This window comes from Mus caroli, chromosome X (assembly GCF_900094665.2).
Source record: "Mus caroli chromosome X, CAROLI_EIJ_v1.1, whole genome shotgun sequence".
NCBI classification, from domain to species: Eukaryota; Metazoa; Chordata; class Mammalia; order Rodentia; family Muridae; genus Mus; species Mus caroli.
In genome coordinates this window covers 97935975-97952355 of record NC_034589.1, presented here as the reverse complement: position 1 = coordinate 97952355, position 16381 = coordinate 97935975, and the positions used below count along the sequence as shown (strand labels likewise).

The 16381-nt window shown below is 41.3% G+C and overlaps 1 protein-coding gene across 1 annotated transcript in view; it reads left to right on the top strand.

Moving 5' to 3' along the window:
* Positions 1-16381, top strand: part of Slc16a2 (solute carrier family 16 member 2) — a 120261-nt gene that overhangs the window by 89120 nt on the left and 14760 nt on the right. The window contains exon 2 of the mRNA XM_021153038.2: positions 16107-16251. Within this exon, the coding sequence (XP_021008697.1) occupies positions 16107-16251 (145 nt within the window). The remainder of the gene's footprint in view (positions 1-16106; positions 16252-16381) is intronic.

Sequence of the window (16381 nt, the reverse complement as noted above, 5' to 3'; positions counted from 1 at the left end):
CCCCAAAGGACTTAGACTGGGCATAGCCTGCTATTTCAGACTTGGCATGAATAGGCCTAAATGTGTCTCTCTGGGTCTCAGTCTGTAAAGTTAGGAAGTAGACTCCTTAGATTCTTTACTCTAAAAATTGAAGTAGATTTCAGCAAAACTAAATGACCAGATAATAGAGTATGAATTAAAATTTTTCCTTTTATATATATTTTTTAATTTATTTTTTTACATTCCATATTCCATTCCCCAAGCTCCCCTTCCACCCTCCGACTGCTCCACATCCCACACCTCCTCCCCACCCTCACCCCCATCTCCATGTTATCTAAATGATAACATAATTACTATGTTAGAACTAAAATATCAAGAGATATGAGATAATAATTATTATTTATAATCTATATTTTTATTCAATTGATATCCTGATCACATTGGATTTTTCATTTATTTATTTATTTATTTATTGACTGTTTAAATTTTCTTTTTTTAATAATTAATTAATTTTTTGCACTCCATATTTTATTCCCTACCCCCTGTCCAACCTCCTACTGTTCCACATCCCATACCTCCTCCCAACCCCTCCTGTCTCCACGTGGATGTCCTCACCTCCACCCCATCTGACCTCTAAACTCCCTGGGACCTCCAGTCTCTTGAGGGTTAGGTGCATCATCTCTAAATGAACACAGACCCAGCAGTCCTCTGATGTATGTGTGTTGGGGGCCTCATATCAGCTGGTATATGCTGTCTGTTTGGTTGTCCAGTGTTTGAGAGGTCTCAGGGGTCCAGATTAAATGAGACTGCTGGTCCTCCTACAGGATCACCCTTCTCCTCAGCTTCTTTCACCCTTCCCTAAGTCAACAACAGGGATCAGCAGCTTATTACCATTGGTTGGGTGCAAATATCTGCTTCTGAGACTCTTTCTGCTGCTTGTTGGGTCTTTCGGAGGGCAGTCATGCTAGGTCCCTTTTTGTGAGTGCTCCATAGCCTCAGAAATAGTGTCAGGCCTTAACCCGGGCAGTGGTGGCGCTCACCTTTAATCCCAGCACTTAGGATGCAGAGGCAGGTGGATTTCTGAGTTCGAGGCCAGTCTGGTCTACAGAGTGACTTCCAGGACAGCCAGGGCTACACAGAGAAACCCTGTCTCGAAAATCTAAAATAAAATAAAATAAAATAGTGTCAGGCCTTGGAACCTCCCCTTGAGCTGGATCCCACTTTAGGCCTGTCACTGGACCTTCTGGATTAAAATATTTTCAATGATATTGTTGGCTTGAAAGGCTTTGAAACTATAAGGTTGTAGCCTATTCAACTTAGCTATGTTGAGACAAAGTGTAGAAGGATACAAATTCATTGGTTTAAATACTAAATGTTCAGGAAAAGCTATTTTCCAGTCTGCTGTACCACATAAGAAAGAACCAATGCATTTTGAAAACAAAATAAACAACCCCAAGTGTAGAAAGCACTAGGAGAATCAAATTTAAAGATCAAATATAAAGATAACTTTGTGACTTTTTAAACACAGGAATCACTGCAAGTCTGGAGCTGAGTAGCAAACACAATGAATAGATGGTGATTAAATGGATTTAGAGGAACTAAGAGTTGGAGAAAGAGTGGTTTGATACAATATCAGAAAATATATAAAGGGGGCTGAGGACAGAGTTCAGTGATAGAGTGTTTGCTGAGCATGCACAAGCCCTAGATTCTACCACAAGCACTGCAAAAATGAAGCAGGGCTTAAGAAACAGAAGAGAACCCTGGCAGTAGTGGTACACACCCTTAATTCTAATGTTTGCAAGGCAGTAGCAGGCGGAACTTTGTGAGTTCAAGACCAGCATGGTCAACACAGGAAGTTCTGGGACAGCCAGGGCTATACAGAGAAAACCTGTCTCAAAACACTTAGGAGAAGGAGGAGGAAAGAAAGGAAGGAAGGAAGGAAAAAGGAAAGAAAGAGAAGGAGGGAGAGGATGGGAGGGACAGAAGAGGGGAGGGAAATAGAAAAAGATTTGGAGCCATCTTCCTTGAGCAAGAAATTTTCATTTATTCACTTAGAAAATGATTACATAGCACTTAACACTGGGCCCTGACCAAGGCTGGAGAAATAATGTGAAGCTCTGACATTGGACACAGAGAGAATAAGGACAGGGGTTGGTCCTTGTGAGTGTGATGTTTCTCCCCTCTGGAGCTCCAGCTGACCCCAGAAGTATCTTCACTGCCTTCTCCTAAATATGCCTTTAAAATAAGGCTTTCAGGCATCTGATTAATGACTGCTAACCACCTAGCCAGATGTGTCAACATGCCTTAATCGGAGACCTGAGCCCCTGCCATACTCTCCACCTGCTCCACCTATAAAATTCCAGTGACCCTCACTTATTTGATGTAGATGTACACTCTTCACAAAGTACTGGGAACTATGAAGAAGTGGGGAAATAAGACAAAAATGGCACCATATCTAAAAACATAGGCTCTAACCCATGGTGGTATTCTCTCCACTTAGAACTGAGTCTAAGTAAGCCTTATAAAATCTTTAACCCTGTTTGTTAGACTTTCCTTACACTGTGCAACCTGTTAGAAGGCACGGTGGTTCTTGAATAAACCTACCTCTACCTCCATGTCACCTCCCCTTAACTCTTCCTTCCATCTCCCACTTACCCTGCTGTGATCCTTCATTAGTTTCTGACAATAACAGGAATTTGGAAGAAAAAAAAAGCCTGCAGTACATTTACAGAGTTTGGCTTTTGGAGTACCTCTTGCTCTATTTTAACTCCAGGGATGGAGGAGTTTGAAGAGCTTGAGTTTTGTTAACTAAGGAATGAAAAATCTGGGCCACATTTGAGTTCTTTTGTGAGAGGTCTCTCTGTACTTCAACGACATTTGCTTGAGAGCCTGGGTAAAGATCCAGAACACTATTTCAGCACTTAAGTGGGAAAAATGGAGGATAAAGAATTTTGAGGACTAGTTGGTCCAGGGTACAACTAAAAAGGCCAAGATTCTGACTTTGTGTTGTTCAGGTTCAACAAAAGCCCAAGGATGCTAGGCAGAAAAAATAAAAGGCCTGTCCTCTGAATACAAACATTGTGTTCACATCAAGTATGAGCTTGGGTGCGGGGGGGGGGGTGCTCACTAAACCTGGGGGTAGTTGTTCAGGTTCAACAAAAGCCCAAGGATGCTAGGCAGAAAAAATAAAAGGCCTGTCCTCTGAATACAAACATTGTGTTCACATCAAGTATGAGNGCCCAAGGATGCTAGGCAGAAAAAATAAAAGGCCTGTCCTCTGAATACAAACATTGTGTTCACATCAAGTATGAGCTTGGGTGCGGGGGGGGGGGGTGCTCACTAACCTGGGGGTAGTGGATCAGGTTAAAAAGAACTGTGAGACTACTGAGTGAAAGGAATGGATGAGATATTTAAATATAGTTCATCTTCAAAGTCTGGGATTCTGTTGAACAGAACATTTATTTCGGTAATTAGGCACTTGCTTCGCAATGCAGCTGTGGGTTGAAAATAATGCTTTCTGCCTCGTGGAAAGTTATGGGTTCCACCCCTAATTTTTCCCAGTCTCTTTAGAAAGATAGAACATTTATTTTATCCTTCCCAACTCTCCCACAAGCTCAACTGCTTTGTCAAAATTTCTTTGTCTTGCCCATCTAAAAGCAGAGGTAATTATGGGGAACAATAGTTAGAAACTCCCTAGCTTTGACTGTCATTTCTAGAAAACTTCTGCTATCCCTGCATTTATAAAATAAAGGAAATTGAGTGTCATAACAACAAAGGACAAAGAATGCTCATTTACTGTCAATATGCTCATAACTGTCCTCGTCGTCACAATCATCATCATCATCATCATCATCATCTTGACTCTTGCTGGTAACTTCCCTAGTAAGGGCCCGTAAGTCATGTGTCATACCATGCTATTCTTCAGGTACTGATGTAGCAGGCTATATTTCTTTGTTTTAACTTAAAATTTTTTTCTTTCACTTAGAATGTTTGACTCCTTTGAAATTTTTTAAATAGAAAATTTACCTGGGACCAGTGGCCTACATCTGTAATTTCAGCCCTTTGGAGGTAAAGCCAGAAGGATCAGGAGTTAAAGCTCAGCCTCGGCTAAATTACAAGTTCAAATCCAGTTAGGACTATACAAGAGCCTGTCTCAAGGAACAAGGAAGGAAACTTTATCCTAGCCAAGCATTTGCATTTTATAAAACTTTATTGCCCAATTTATTTCTTTATTAAGTTTATTTTTATTTATTTTTATATTTTATTAAGAACATACTTACATTGCTTCCATCTTTCCTTTCTTCTCTCCAGCCCCTCCATCCATCATATTCCCTCCCTATAACCTCTCCTATGTTCTTCCATGGAGGGGTGGGGGAGAGAGAAATGTAGCCTACTGAATTTGTTTTTGTTGTTTGTATGTACGTGGCTTCAAGGGTGACCATTTTGCCTTGCCCAGGGATGAATCCCGTTATTCATTATCCAGTACTGTACAGGATTTCTTTTAAGATTTATTTAGTTTATTTATATGAGTACACTGTAGCTGTCTTCAGACACACCAGAAGAAGGCATCAGATCCCATTATAGATGGTTATGAGGCACCATGTGGTTGCTGGGAATTGAAGTCAGGGCCTTTGGAAGAGCAGTCTTAACCACTGAGCCATCTCTCCAGCCCATACTGCACAGTTTTTAAAGCATATCCCTGGGCCAAGCAGTAGTGGCGAATGCCTTTAATCCCAGCACTTGGGAGGCAGAGGCAGGTGGATTTCTGAGTTTGAGGCCAGCCTGATCTACAGAATGAGTTCCAGGACAGCCAGGGCTATAGAGAGAAACCCTGCCTCAAAAAACAAAACCAAACACACACACACACACACACACACACACATATATATATATATATATATATATATATATCCCTGAATAGGGATAATAGTTTAGGGGTTTAGGGGTAGAATACTTATCTAGCATGAGCAAAGCCTTGCATTCAGTCCCCAGTTCTGAAAAAAGACAGTGTGTTCCATATTGAACCTACCATCAGGTCCTTGTGACTGTATCTCTGCATCATTAATGTGTTCCAATCAATGTCTGTAGGATAGACATGTGTGTGAGTCAGAGACTGTGTTAAGTAATTGTTCAGTAAAATAATACAGACTTCAGAGCTGGAGGAATGGCATGAAGTGAATCTCCTAGGTTATTTGTCTGTTTTTTGTTATTGGGGTTTTGTTTGTTTGTTTTTGCTTCATGTATCTTAAATGTGGCACTATGAAGCCAGCAACCTAGAAATGCCAATGGCGGCAGACAAAGAAGCTCTGAGAGAAGCCCAATTTCTCCTTAAAGGACCAGGAAAGAGGTATCTTAGCCGAACATTGACTCATCCACTCCAGCTGAATGCCCTAGGGGGAAATGTATCCCACTCATCCTTTATGAACAAAAATCTAACAAGGAGCCTAAACTTTTATACTCTCAGCTGTAACACAGTATCCCTAAAATGTTTGCCTTGCACAGCTGGGTGGGGTCAGAGAAAACTGAGTTGTGAACCAGTAACAAGGCCCTCCCCCTCCCCCACAGTGTTAGTAGAGCCCATGTAGAAAAAGTGAGCTTTCACCTTTGCCAGACTGTAACCTCTGATCACACCGCCCCCTGTTTCTGGAAAGATGCCAAGGTGGTGTCCGTTAAGGCCAAAGAGGATATTGGGACTTTCACCATCAGTGTAATGTTAATTGAAGTCACACAGGAAACTGTGCCAAGGGACCCCTATCCTTCCCAGATGTAGTCTAGTGGTGATGTTGAAACATGTGTCCCTCCTCAGAAATAACAAGGCACCTTTCTTCCCCAAGGTTTCTAATAATGGCAGCTGACCAGAGAACATGGATTTCTATCCCTATTTGGCAGCAATGAGATAGTATTTGACTGGCAAGTTCTCAAAGGAAGCCTGCTAAAAACAGATGATCTTATAAGATCCTGAGACTTATCATATCCAAAAATGTCCAGGATAAAACAGAAAATCTTTTGTCACACCAAGGGCAGAAAGATTATACCTTTCGTGGAAAAAAAGACCACTAATTGACAATACCAAGATGACACAAAAGTGAGGCTTATCTGGCAAGGAAGTTAAAGCACCTATTATAAAAAGTACTTAACAAGCCATTACAATAACTCTTGAAAGAAATAAGAAATACAATATATCAACAAATAAGGATGTTAAAGCACCTATTATAAAAAGTACTTAACAAGCTATTACAATAAATCATGAAAGAAATGAGAAATGCAATATCTTAACAAACATGAGCTATAAACAGAAAACAAAGAAAATTTCTAGAATTGAAAAAATACGATGATCAGAATCAAATAAGTCTTACTGGATGAACTCCATAGCAGAATAAAGAAGACAAAGGAAGAAATTAATAAACTTGAAGATAGACCAATAAAAATTAACTACATATTGGAAGCCACGTTGGTGTGAGTGACCTGAGCAGCCACCTGAGGCCAGGTTGATGTCTATGATCAATAACAGCATAGATGGCTTTTGTGACAATCCTACCCCACCACCCAAAAGTAACAGTCTAGATAACTATCAAAGACAACTATTAAAAATTGTAATAAGGATGTAATAACCATGTTCCAGAGAGCATATGAGCAATACAGATTGAACTTGGGGGCATCACCAGAGCAGGGGGCAGACCTGGGAGAACCAGAAGTGGAAAAAAATATCTGATCTGATCAGCAGAAAGAAAATGGGTTAGAAAAAATAGAACAGAGTAAATTCCAGAGGATAAACTCCAAGCAATCTATGTCACATTATAGCCGAACTTCTTAAAACTAAGCACACACATTTAGAGGAAAGCAGCCATATTTGAAAATGACATCTAGTTGATGGGCATACCAAGTGACAGATTTGAAAAAATGAGTCAGAGATAAGATATGCCCAAGTCTTATGAGAACAGACAGGAAAGAGAGCAGTGTGGGGGCGGGGGGCAGTTTTACTGGAACAGTTTTAGAGAGACAGGTTGCAGGTGAAGACAGAATGAGACAGAGAATGAGAAGGAGCCAGAAGATTAGAACAGATTGCCAGTTACTATGAGGCCAAACAGAGCAATTCAGTCAGAAGCAGAGAAGCTAGTTTGAATTTGTCCACTTGGAGAGGAGTTTGAGCCAGAACAGCTGAGTTGAACCAGCCAGTCAGAGATCGGAAAAAACTAGAAAGGGTGAGCTTATTCAGAAGTAAGTCTCAGAGACAACAATTATATCTGGTGAATAAAAGTTACATCACATACACACACTTACAGACACACATTCAAGTTTTTACAAACTTCCATCTCCTTAGAGAAGAAAAAATATGAGGTATTTTGTTGGGAAGTGAGAAAGCCCTGTGTGAATGTGTATTGTTAGCATGGGCACAACCATGTCAAGGACCAGTGCCTCAGACCCATGGGAATGGCCAAGCTGTGAGACTCACAGGGATGGCAAAACCTTCCTCAGGTTGGAGTGCAAATGACTGACCAGTTCATGCAAAAACTAGTAACTGCTGCCTCCCAGACTTTCACAGTCTGAGACTGCTTATATACTGAGACCTCCTATGGAGGATAGCTAACTCCCCTGCTGTGTTGTGCTGTACATAATAAACAGGCTAAGGTTCTAGGTTGCTACCAACTGTTGGTGCTCTCCACCAGAGTGCACACAACCCACCTAACCCCAGCTCTTTTTTTTCATGAGTGTGTGTGTGTGTGTGTGTGTGTGTGTGTGTGTGTGTGTGTGTGTGTTCTTTCTTCATTTCCACACTACCCTAGTCAGGTCAAGGCGCCCACTTGGGGCATGGGAGTTATGATGAGTGGAGCCTGAATCAGTTATGTCTCCAGTATTAGAAATTCACATTAGTCAGACGAGGGACCACTCCCTAGAGAAGCACAAGAATAAAGGCAAAGAAAAAGAATAAAAATAAAGAAAAGAAGGGAGCACAGTTGTTAATGTTAGTGTTAAGACATGGACAAATAGTATCTGAAGATAGGTAGATACATGTTAGTGCTCTGACATTTTATGTCAATAAATTCAAGGGGATTTTAAGGACATATGGAAGGGTAAAAGCATTGTAGCTTCATCATTTTGAATTAGGTTTAGGACATATGCCTTTGGTTTCCTGAAGAATGGCCAGTAAGTTTGGCTGCTTGAGAGGACATGGGAGAAGGATTACTCTATGACCAAAGGACCTGAGAGCATTCCAATTTTCTCTTTGGGTTTGTAAAGTCTTAAACCCCTGCGTTTCCTCATAGAGGGGCAAGTTCTGTGACAATGGATCCCTAAGGAGTCCAGCTTCTAGACATTGCCCCTTTGGCTCTGAAGGGGCTGGGAACCAATTATGTTACTCTTTGCAAGTTTACCAACTAATTAACATAGCCATCTTAAGGGTTAGGAGGAAATTGCTTAACAAGGAGTGGGGGGAGACTTGTTGCTGAGAGTCACCCTGCCAGGAAGAATTAGACTTATATTTTACAGCCCACCTCCTTCCAGATCACAGCTGTGCGACCCTTCTGGGATAGAGAATCCTGAGCTGCAGCTTGCAGTTCACTGCCTTGGTGAGCTGGTGGTAGCTGTTTGTTGTGGCTCAGCTTTTAAAAGCAGCCCCGAGAAAGGCACATTGCAGGGGGAGTGCGGGGGCTGGGGTGTCTTACTGGTTTTCACATTTTTTCCAGCTTTGAGCTCAAATAACCCCAGGCCAGAGGCTACGTGTTTTGTTTTTCTCTCCACAGTTGGGTGTCCAGCATTGCTGTGAACCGCCCCTGGACTAACTGTGAAGATCCATTATGAACATCTAAGAAATAGGAGAGGGCACGGGTGTGGGGAGCCGAGGAATCCATGAATAAATGAGTATTGTTGACGTGGGCACAGGCAAGTCAAGGACCAACGCCTCATTTCCACAGGAAGGGCAAAGTTCTTCTCACCTGTGAGTGAGACTCAGCGAGATGGCAAAGCCTTCCCCGGGTCTGAATATGAATGTGGACAGTGTGCTGCAAGTTCTAGTGTTTATGAATGCTGGATCAGTGTGTGCAAAAGCTAGCAACCGCAGCTCCCTCTTGGTCAGAACACAGTCTAAGAATGGAGTCATGGGAAAGGTATTCTCAGTGCTTGTGAGAAACCCTCGAGAGTACAAGACAAGAGTCTTGTGACCTCAGTTTCTTTAAAAACACAGACCTGTTCTTGGACTGTGTTTTTGTGCACTTCCTGAGGTCTGAGGTGTAGCAGCTAAGAGTGAGTTTACTTCAGCTGTTGTTATTCATGTGCTTCTATGGAAAAACGTGGTTTTGCCACCTCTGCCTTGTTCCTGTGATTGAACACCTTACTCGTGTGATTCCTCTTCAGGATATAAATTGCCTGATGCTCTGAATAAAGTTAGCCATTGCATAAAGCTTTCACCCACTTCATTTTTAGGTCCCCCTCTGCTCTCCCAGGTTCACACCACCAACCGGACCAGTAAATACCTCCTCCCAGGTGTTTACAGTGGGACACTACTCACCTACAAAGATATCTTAAGAGATTAACTAACTCCTCCCTTCTGTGCTACATATAATAAATACACTGAGGTTCTGGATTGCTCTGGTAGCTGGTGTATCTCCATCAGAATGCACATAGCTCACCCAACCCCAGCTTTTCTATATGCATATCTGTTTGTGTATCTGTTCTTCACTTGCTCCTAGTCAAGTCAAGTCCCACCCACACAGGTCATGATAGTATTTGGTTTTGTTTGTTGTTGTTTTCTATATCTGGCTTTTTTCACATAGCATACACATTTTCAGTTCCATTCTTTTTTTCTTTAAGACTGAATAAAATTCTAATGTGTAAATGTACCACATTTTTTAATCCATTCTGTTGGTGGACATCTATGCTGGTTCCATATTCTAGAGATTGTGACTATGGATGTGCAAGTCTCTCTGTGGTCTGTTGGATTAGACTCACTTGGATGTATGCCCAGGAATGGTATACAAGATATATGGCAGACTGATTTTTAGGGTTTGAAAAAACAGTCATACAAATTTCCATGCTCTCTGCACCAGTTTACACTCCCACCAGCAGTGTGTACATGTTCCTTTCCCCATATCCTCTCCAGCATTTGTTTGTTTTCAGAATAGATAATCAGAATAGCCATTCTGGTTAGGATGAGATGAATGCTCAAAGCTATTATTTAAATTTGCACTCCCTTGATGGATAATGATGCTAAACACTTTTCAAGTTTGTTTTTGTTGCTATTGTTGGTGAGGGGTTCTTGCGTAAGTCTCTGTTTCCCGTCTGACTCACTATGTAGTTGAGAATGAGTTTGAACTCCCTATCCTCCTGCTTCCACCTCACAAGTATGGAAATTACAAGCTTGTGTCACCATTTCTTACTTTCAAGCATTTATTCATTGCTTATCTTTCTTCCTTTGAAAACTATTTAGTTCATTGATACATTTATAGATTGGATAATTGGGATTGGTATTTAACTTTTGTAGTTCTTTACATGTTTTAGATAGTAATTCTCTGTCTGATATATTAGTCTGAATAGAGAGCTATATAATTCTGAAATATACATGGCAAAGATTTTTGTCCCATTCTGTGGTTGTATCTTCACTCTGGTGATTATTTCCTTTGCTGTTCAGAACCTTTAAAAGTAATTTCAAAGATCATGTCTGTATTTATACAACTTTCATTTTAGTATTTTGGGGTTTTTGAGACAGGGTATCATGGATACCAGGCAGAACTTGGACTCAGTATGTAACTTAGGCTGGCCTTGAACTCCTGATCCTCCTGCCTCTGAATCTCAAGTGCTAGGATGACAAGTATGTGTCACCATGCTCCGCTTATGTAACTTTCTCAAAATAAAAATGTTATGAAGATACAATAGAAGTTAGTGGGTGTTGTTAGGAATCAGGGATGGTAGCAAGAACATCTGGCATGACTATAAATAGATGGTAAAAAGGAGAATCTTTGTGATGTTGGAATAGTTGTGCATCTTAACTGTGATAGGGATCTTTGCATAATGAAAGGACATGGACTATTAGCATGTATCACACCACTGTTGGTTTCCTCATTTTAATATTGCACTACAGTTACATAAAGGAAAATTAGGTAAATGATTCATGGGATGCTCTCTGAGCTGCCTTGACTGTTTTCTGTAAATCAATTGTTGTTTCAATTTTTAAGTTTTCGAAAATTAGATTAATTTTAAAAGCTATGTCAAATAAAGTGTAAACTTCCTTGGACAATACAAAAGATATTTTTATCAGTTTTCACTGTACTGTAGATATCCAGAAGAGCTCAGTTATAGAGTGTCTGAAAGACAACTTACTGAATTAATAGTTTTTTCTTCATGATGCAACTGAGGTATTTTTAAGTCAGGATAGAACAGTGTGTGTGTGTGTGTGTGTGTGTGTGTGTGTGTGTGTGTGTGTGTGTGTTTCGAGACAGGGTTTCTCTGTGTAGCCCTGGCTGTCCTGGAACTAACTTTGTAAACCAGACTGGCCTCGAACTCAGAAATCTGCCTGCCTCTGCCTCTCAAGTGCTGGGATTAAAGGCGTGAGCCACCATCACCCAGCTATGCTCAGTTTTTATGTTCTCATACAAGCTAACACACACTACCACTGAACCACTGCTGCTAAAATTCCTTCCCAGGGTGAGACATAAATAATGTCTACCCCTTCTCCTAGGCTACTAACAACAAACCAAGACATGATCCTACCAAAGTTCATTCTGGGGAATCAATGAGTTTATTGGGCTTCCTTATAGAGCATAGATGAAGAATTACTTAGAGGGGCGTGGGTGCTCTTCCCACAACAGAAAAAGCCTTACCCAACAGAGATGGGGAGTTTTACACAGTCACATAGATGAAACTATGTGGCTGCACCCATTTATTTTTGCTTCCCTAGGCCATGGACAATTAAGGTAGCATTGTGTACAACAGGTAGTAAGAAACAGGATACTCCAGTAAGACTCCCGTGTCCCTGTAACTGGTCTTTGCTATATTGTGGGTTCTTCTGTTTGCCACCTTATATCACCCCACACTTCACCCCCTATCACTAGATAGGAGAGAAAGAAGGATAGGAGATGGAAAGAGGGAGGGAGAGAGGGAAGAAAGAAGGGGGAGAAAGAGAAAGATCCTTGAATCTAATTTCTTTCTTCTTTCCTTTCTTCTTTGAGCATGACTATCAACAAACTACAACCAACCTGAATGATCAAAAGCCACACACCCCACATCTTGGAGCTCTAGCGTTTACATACCCTCTGAAAAGTTCCCAGAATTCCAAATGTCACACAACTGCAGAAACTATCTACAACTGGCAAAACTTTATCTCTGTTAGAGCACGAGGCAAATCATAGTCAGCTGCTGTGGACAGTCTAAAGCAGAGCCACATCTCTACACCTGGGATTAAAATAAAAGCACGTTCTAATAATATTTCTGTATTGTTAAACAAACCGAACTTCCAAAATTCTCAATGCATGTTCCTCTCTGCGCCTTTGTGCTGGGGTGTAATCCATCGACAAGCACACCTGGGATGATCTTTTCCAAGGGGATGCAGCTGAATAGCCCAAGATGGCAGTTTGCTTAGAAAACAGTTACTCCCAAAAACCATACACCCTCAAAAAAGAACTACCACAGTCACCTCAAAATGTTCACTACTGTCCCTCTCTAATAAATCTCACATTCATCTTCTCTTTGTTTTTCTGTCCCCATAATGCCTTTGAGAACTGTCCAAGTTGCTTTGTGTATCACTAGTTTATTACTATACGTGGGTGTGCTGTGTTTTGCAGTATTAACATATATGAATTTATTTCTTATTTTACCAGTATATGTGAATTGTTGTCAGGTTTTAGCAATTATGAAAAGAACATACTATAATTATTGATAACTAGGGTCATTGGATTGTTTTGGGGTTTGTTCCCCCTCTGGTAGTACTAGGCACCAAACCCAGGACCTGGTACATGGTAGGTAATGACTGTCTGAGTAACACCTTCATCCCTTGTATAGACATAAATATTAAGAGTAGGATTTCGGTGAGATATGTTAAGTGCATGACCGGCTTCATGAGAAGTTGTCAAGCTATTTTCCAAAGTGAGTCTAGAATTTTTCATTTCCGCCAGCCGTGCATGAGATTTCCAGCTCCTCTATATCCTCCCAATAGTATTAACCATTTCATAGGTAGTCTTCTTAGTGGATGTGGAAGGGCTGTGTCATTGTGAGGTTTCCTGTGTATTTGGTTGGTTGGTTGGTTGGTTTTGCTGTTCTGAGAGAACGTCTTACCATGTGACCGAAGCTGGCTTTGAAGTCTTACTCTTCCTACCTCAGCTTTTCAAGTTCTACAATTACAGGCTATTTACCAGCTCATTCCTGACTCTCACTGTAGCTTTAATATGCATTTCCCAGATGATTAAAAATATTTATCAACTTTTCATGGGCTTAATTGGTGTTCGTTTTGTGTGTATGTGTATGATGTGTGTTCAAGACTTTTGTCTCTGGGTTGTTTGGTGTTGTTTTTGTTTTTTGTTTGGTTTGGTTTGGTTTGGTTTTTTCAAGACAAGGTTTCTCTGTATAGCCCTGGCTGTCCTGGAACTCACTTTGTAGACCAGGCTGGCCTCGAACTTAGAAATCCACCTGCCTCTACCTCCCCAGTGCTGGGATTAAAGGCATGCGCCACCACCGCCCGGCTTGTCTCTATTTTAAATTGAATTCTTTGTATTCTTCCTGTTGAATTGTAATAATTCACTCAAACTTGTGTGCTGGATGTATATTTTGCCAGATATATATGTTGCAAATATTTTCCAATCTATTACGTGCCTTTTTGTTTTCATAACTTTTAATATTTATTTCGGATATGTGTGATGTGTGTGTACACATGTTTGTGTGTGCAGGTACATGCATGCGGAGGTCAGAGGACAGACAGCTCTGGGTGTCAGCCCTCACTCTCCACCGTGTCTGATGAAGGCTCTCTCTTGTTGTTTGTGACCATGGTGCACACTGTGCTAGCTAGCTCATGAGTTTTAGGAGATTCTCCTCCCATCTCACTGGAGAATACTAGAATTAAAGACAAGTGATACAGTGTCCAGTTTTTACATGAGTTCTGGGAATGCAAGTCATCAGGCTTGTGAAGCAAATGTTTTTCCTGGCTAAGCCATCTCTCTGGCCATCATAACTTTTTTTTTTTTAATAAAAGCACAGAAGTTTTAAGCTGAATGTGGTAATGCAAATCTATAATCTCATGTTGCTAGGATTCCTTCCCTGGAAGAAAAGTAAACAATGTCTGTCCCTTTTCTTAAGGTCCCACTGGCAAACTGAATTAAGATTCCACCAATGTTCACCCTGGGAAACAAATAAATTTATTAGGCTTACTTACATAGCAGTGGGTGAGGGATTATACAGGAACATAGGAGGCCTTAAAGTAGACACACTGGAAGGCCTGCACCCATCAGGAATGATGGCTTCTTATTGGCTGTGTAGATGAAAACCCCTCTCTTCAGCTGCCCCATCCATGTCCTCTAGCCCCTCCCCCTGAGACTAAGGACATTAAAGGCCTAACTGTACACACTGGTTGGGAGAGGTGGTTAGTTTCAGGACAGCTTGGGCTACATCAGACTTTGGTTGGTTGGTTTTCTAAGGATACATTAATTTTGATAAAGTCTAGTGACCAATGTTTCACTTATAGGCTATACTTTATATGAACATTCTATGAGACACTATAGTGTCTTCCAGAAGTTTTATACTTTTAAAAGTATACTTTTATACTTTTTTATGCATTTAAGGCTATGGTCCATGTTGCATTGATTTGTTCTATTTGTTCTATTTGTTTTTCTTAACATTTCCAAAGCTCTCTTCTACATAGGATTACATGTGATGGTTGTTTTATTTGAAAGCACTTTGAGGACAGAGCTGGTACTGTGGCTGAGTGGTGCAGAACTTACCTAGCAGTATGAATCCTTGTGTTTAGTCCCCAATATTGCCAAGGAAACACTTTGGGGGAAAGCACAAGAAGAATTTTAATCTCCACCCCCTAAGTGGGAAATTTGATTAGGGAAGCATTGTGTGATTTCTCAGGGTCCCACGTATCATAATGGGTGAAACTGACATGTAAGTCCAGATTCCCTGCTGTCGTGGGCCAGGAATTTTGAAGCCAGGCAGCTAGAGCTCAGAACAAAAGCCTAGCAAAGTGAAGGTGATTCGTGAGAACGTCTTATTTGGTGCTAAAGCATAAGGCACTGGCAGGCACAGGCAGTGGAGTGGCCTTTCCCTCTGGCTCACTTGGGGCTGTTCACTTGGAAGGAGAAAGAAACTGGCCCAGCGCCCTTGCTCAGGTGACACACGCTGAATGCTTTTTGATGATGATGATGATGAAGTCCTGGAACGAGTTCAGAGAAGGACTCTGAAAATAATTACAGAGTTACAAAAGTAAATTGAAGCTGAAAAGAAAAGTTTAAAGGAACTAAGATTATTTAACCTAGAAGAGAGTGGCTCAAGATGAAACCCGATAACAGCTTTTAAACAAACAAAAAACTTGGGCTCTCCTTCTGAGGGCTGAGCAAGGGGAAATGGGCTGGAAGAATGTGAGTAAAAGGGCACCAGTCCTCCTAGGTGAGGACTGGTACAGATACGTATCCTTGAAAACAAGATAAACTCATTCGAGTTTGGAGGTGAGAGATTTGCCAAACGTGAGCTTTGGTGATGGACTTCAGCATGTGGGCTCATGGCCAGCTTACATAGCATCTCTGGAGATCTTCAAATGGCCCCTGAATATACTCTATATTCTAGTTCAATTCCAGAAGGCATTTTTTTTTTTGCTATGATCTTTTCCTGGTCCTTAATCTTCATATTAAGATTTTTAGCATTTAGATTTCTGCTCCAAATCCTAAAGCTTGCCCTTTACCCTCCTCACCCTCAAATCCAAGCATCTCAATTCCTGAAGCTACATGTCTGGCCTAGCATCCCTGCTAGGGGATGTTACAGAACTGACTAGTCCAATTCAGGCACCCACATTTCAATCCTGTTTCTTATTTCACCTCTGTTTGCATACCACTCTGATTATCAGTGCCACCATGGAAAGGCAGGGAAAGAACAAGAGGCATCACTAGACACAACAGTAACCTCTGGTGTCTCTGTGCTTCTTTTCTCTGCAGCATGGGTTGGAGCCCTTGCTATGGGCATGATCTTCTTCTGTTCTCCCATTGTGAGTATATTCACTGACCGTTTGGGCTGCCGAATCACAGCCACCACCGGGGCTGCTGTTGCTTTCATTGGCCTCCACACCAGCTCCTTCACCAGGTAAGGCCTCAGTTGCTGGCTACTTTTCCAAGGCTGAGAATTGGCTTCTTTCTTGGGGCTTTAGCTATAAGCACTGTTCTCACTGCAGAATCCTCTGTGGCCCTGGTCATGTAGGGCCCTCAAAGACCTT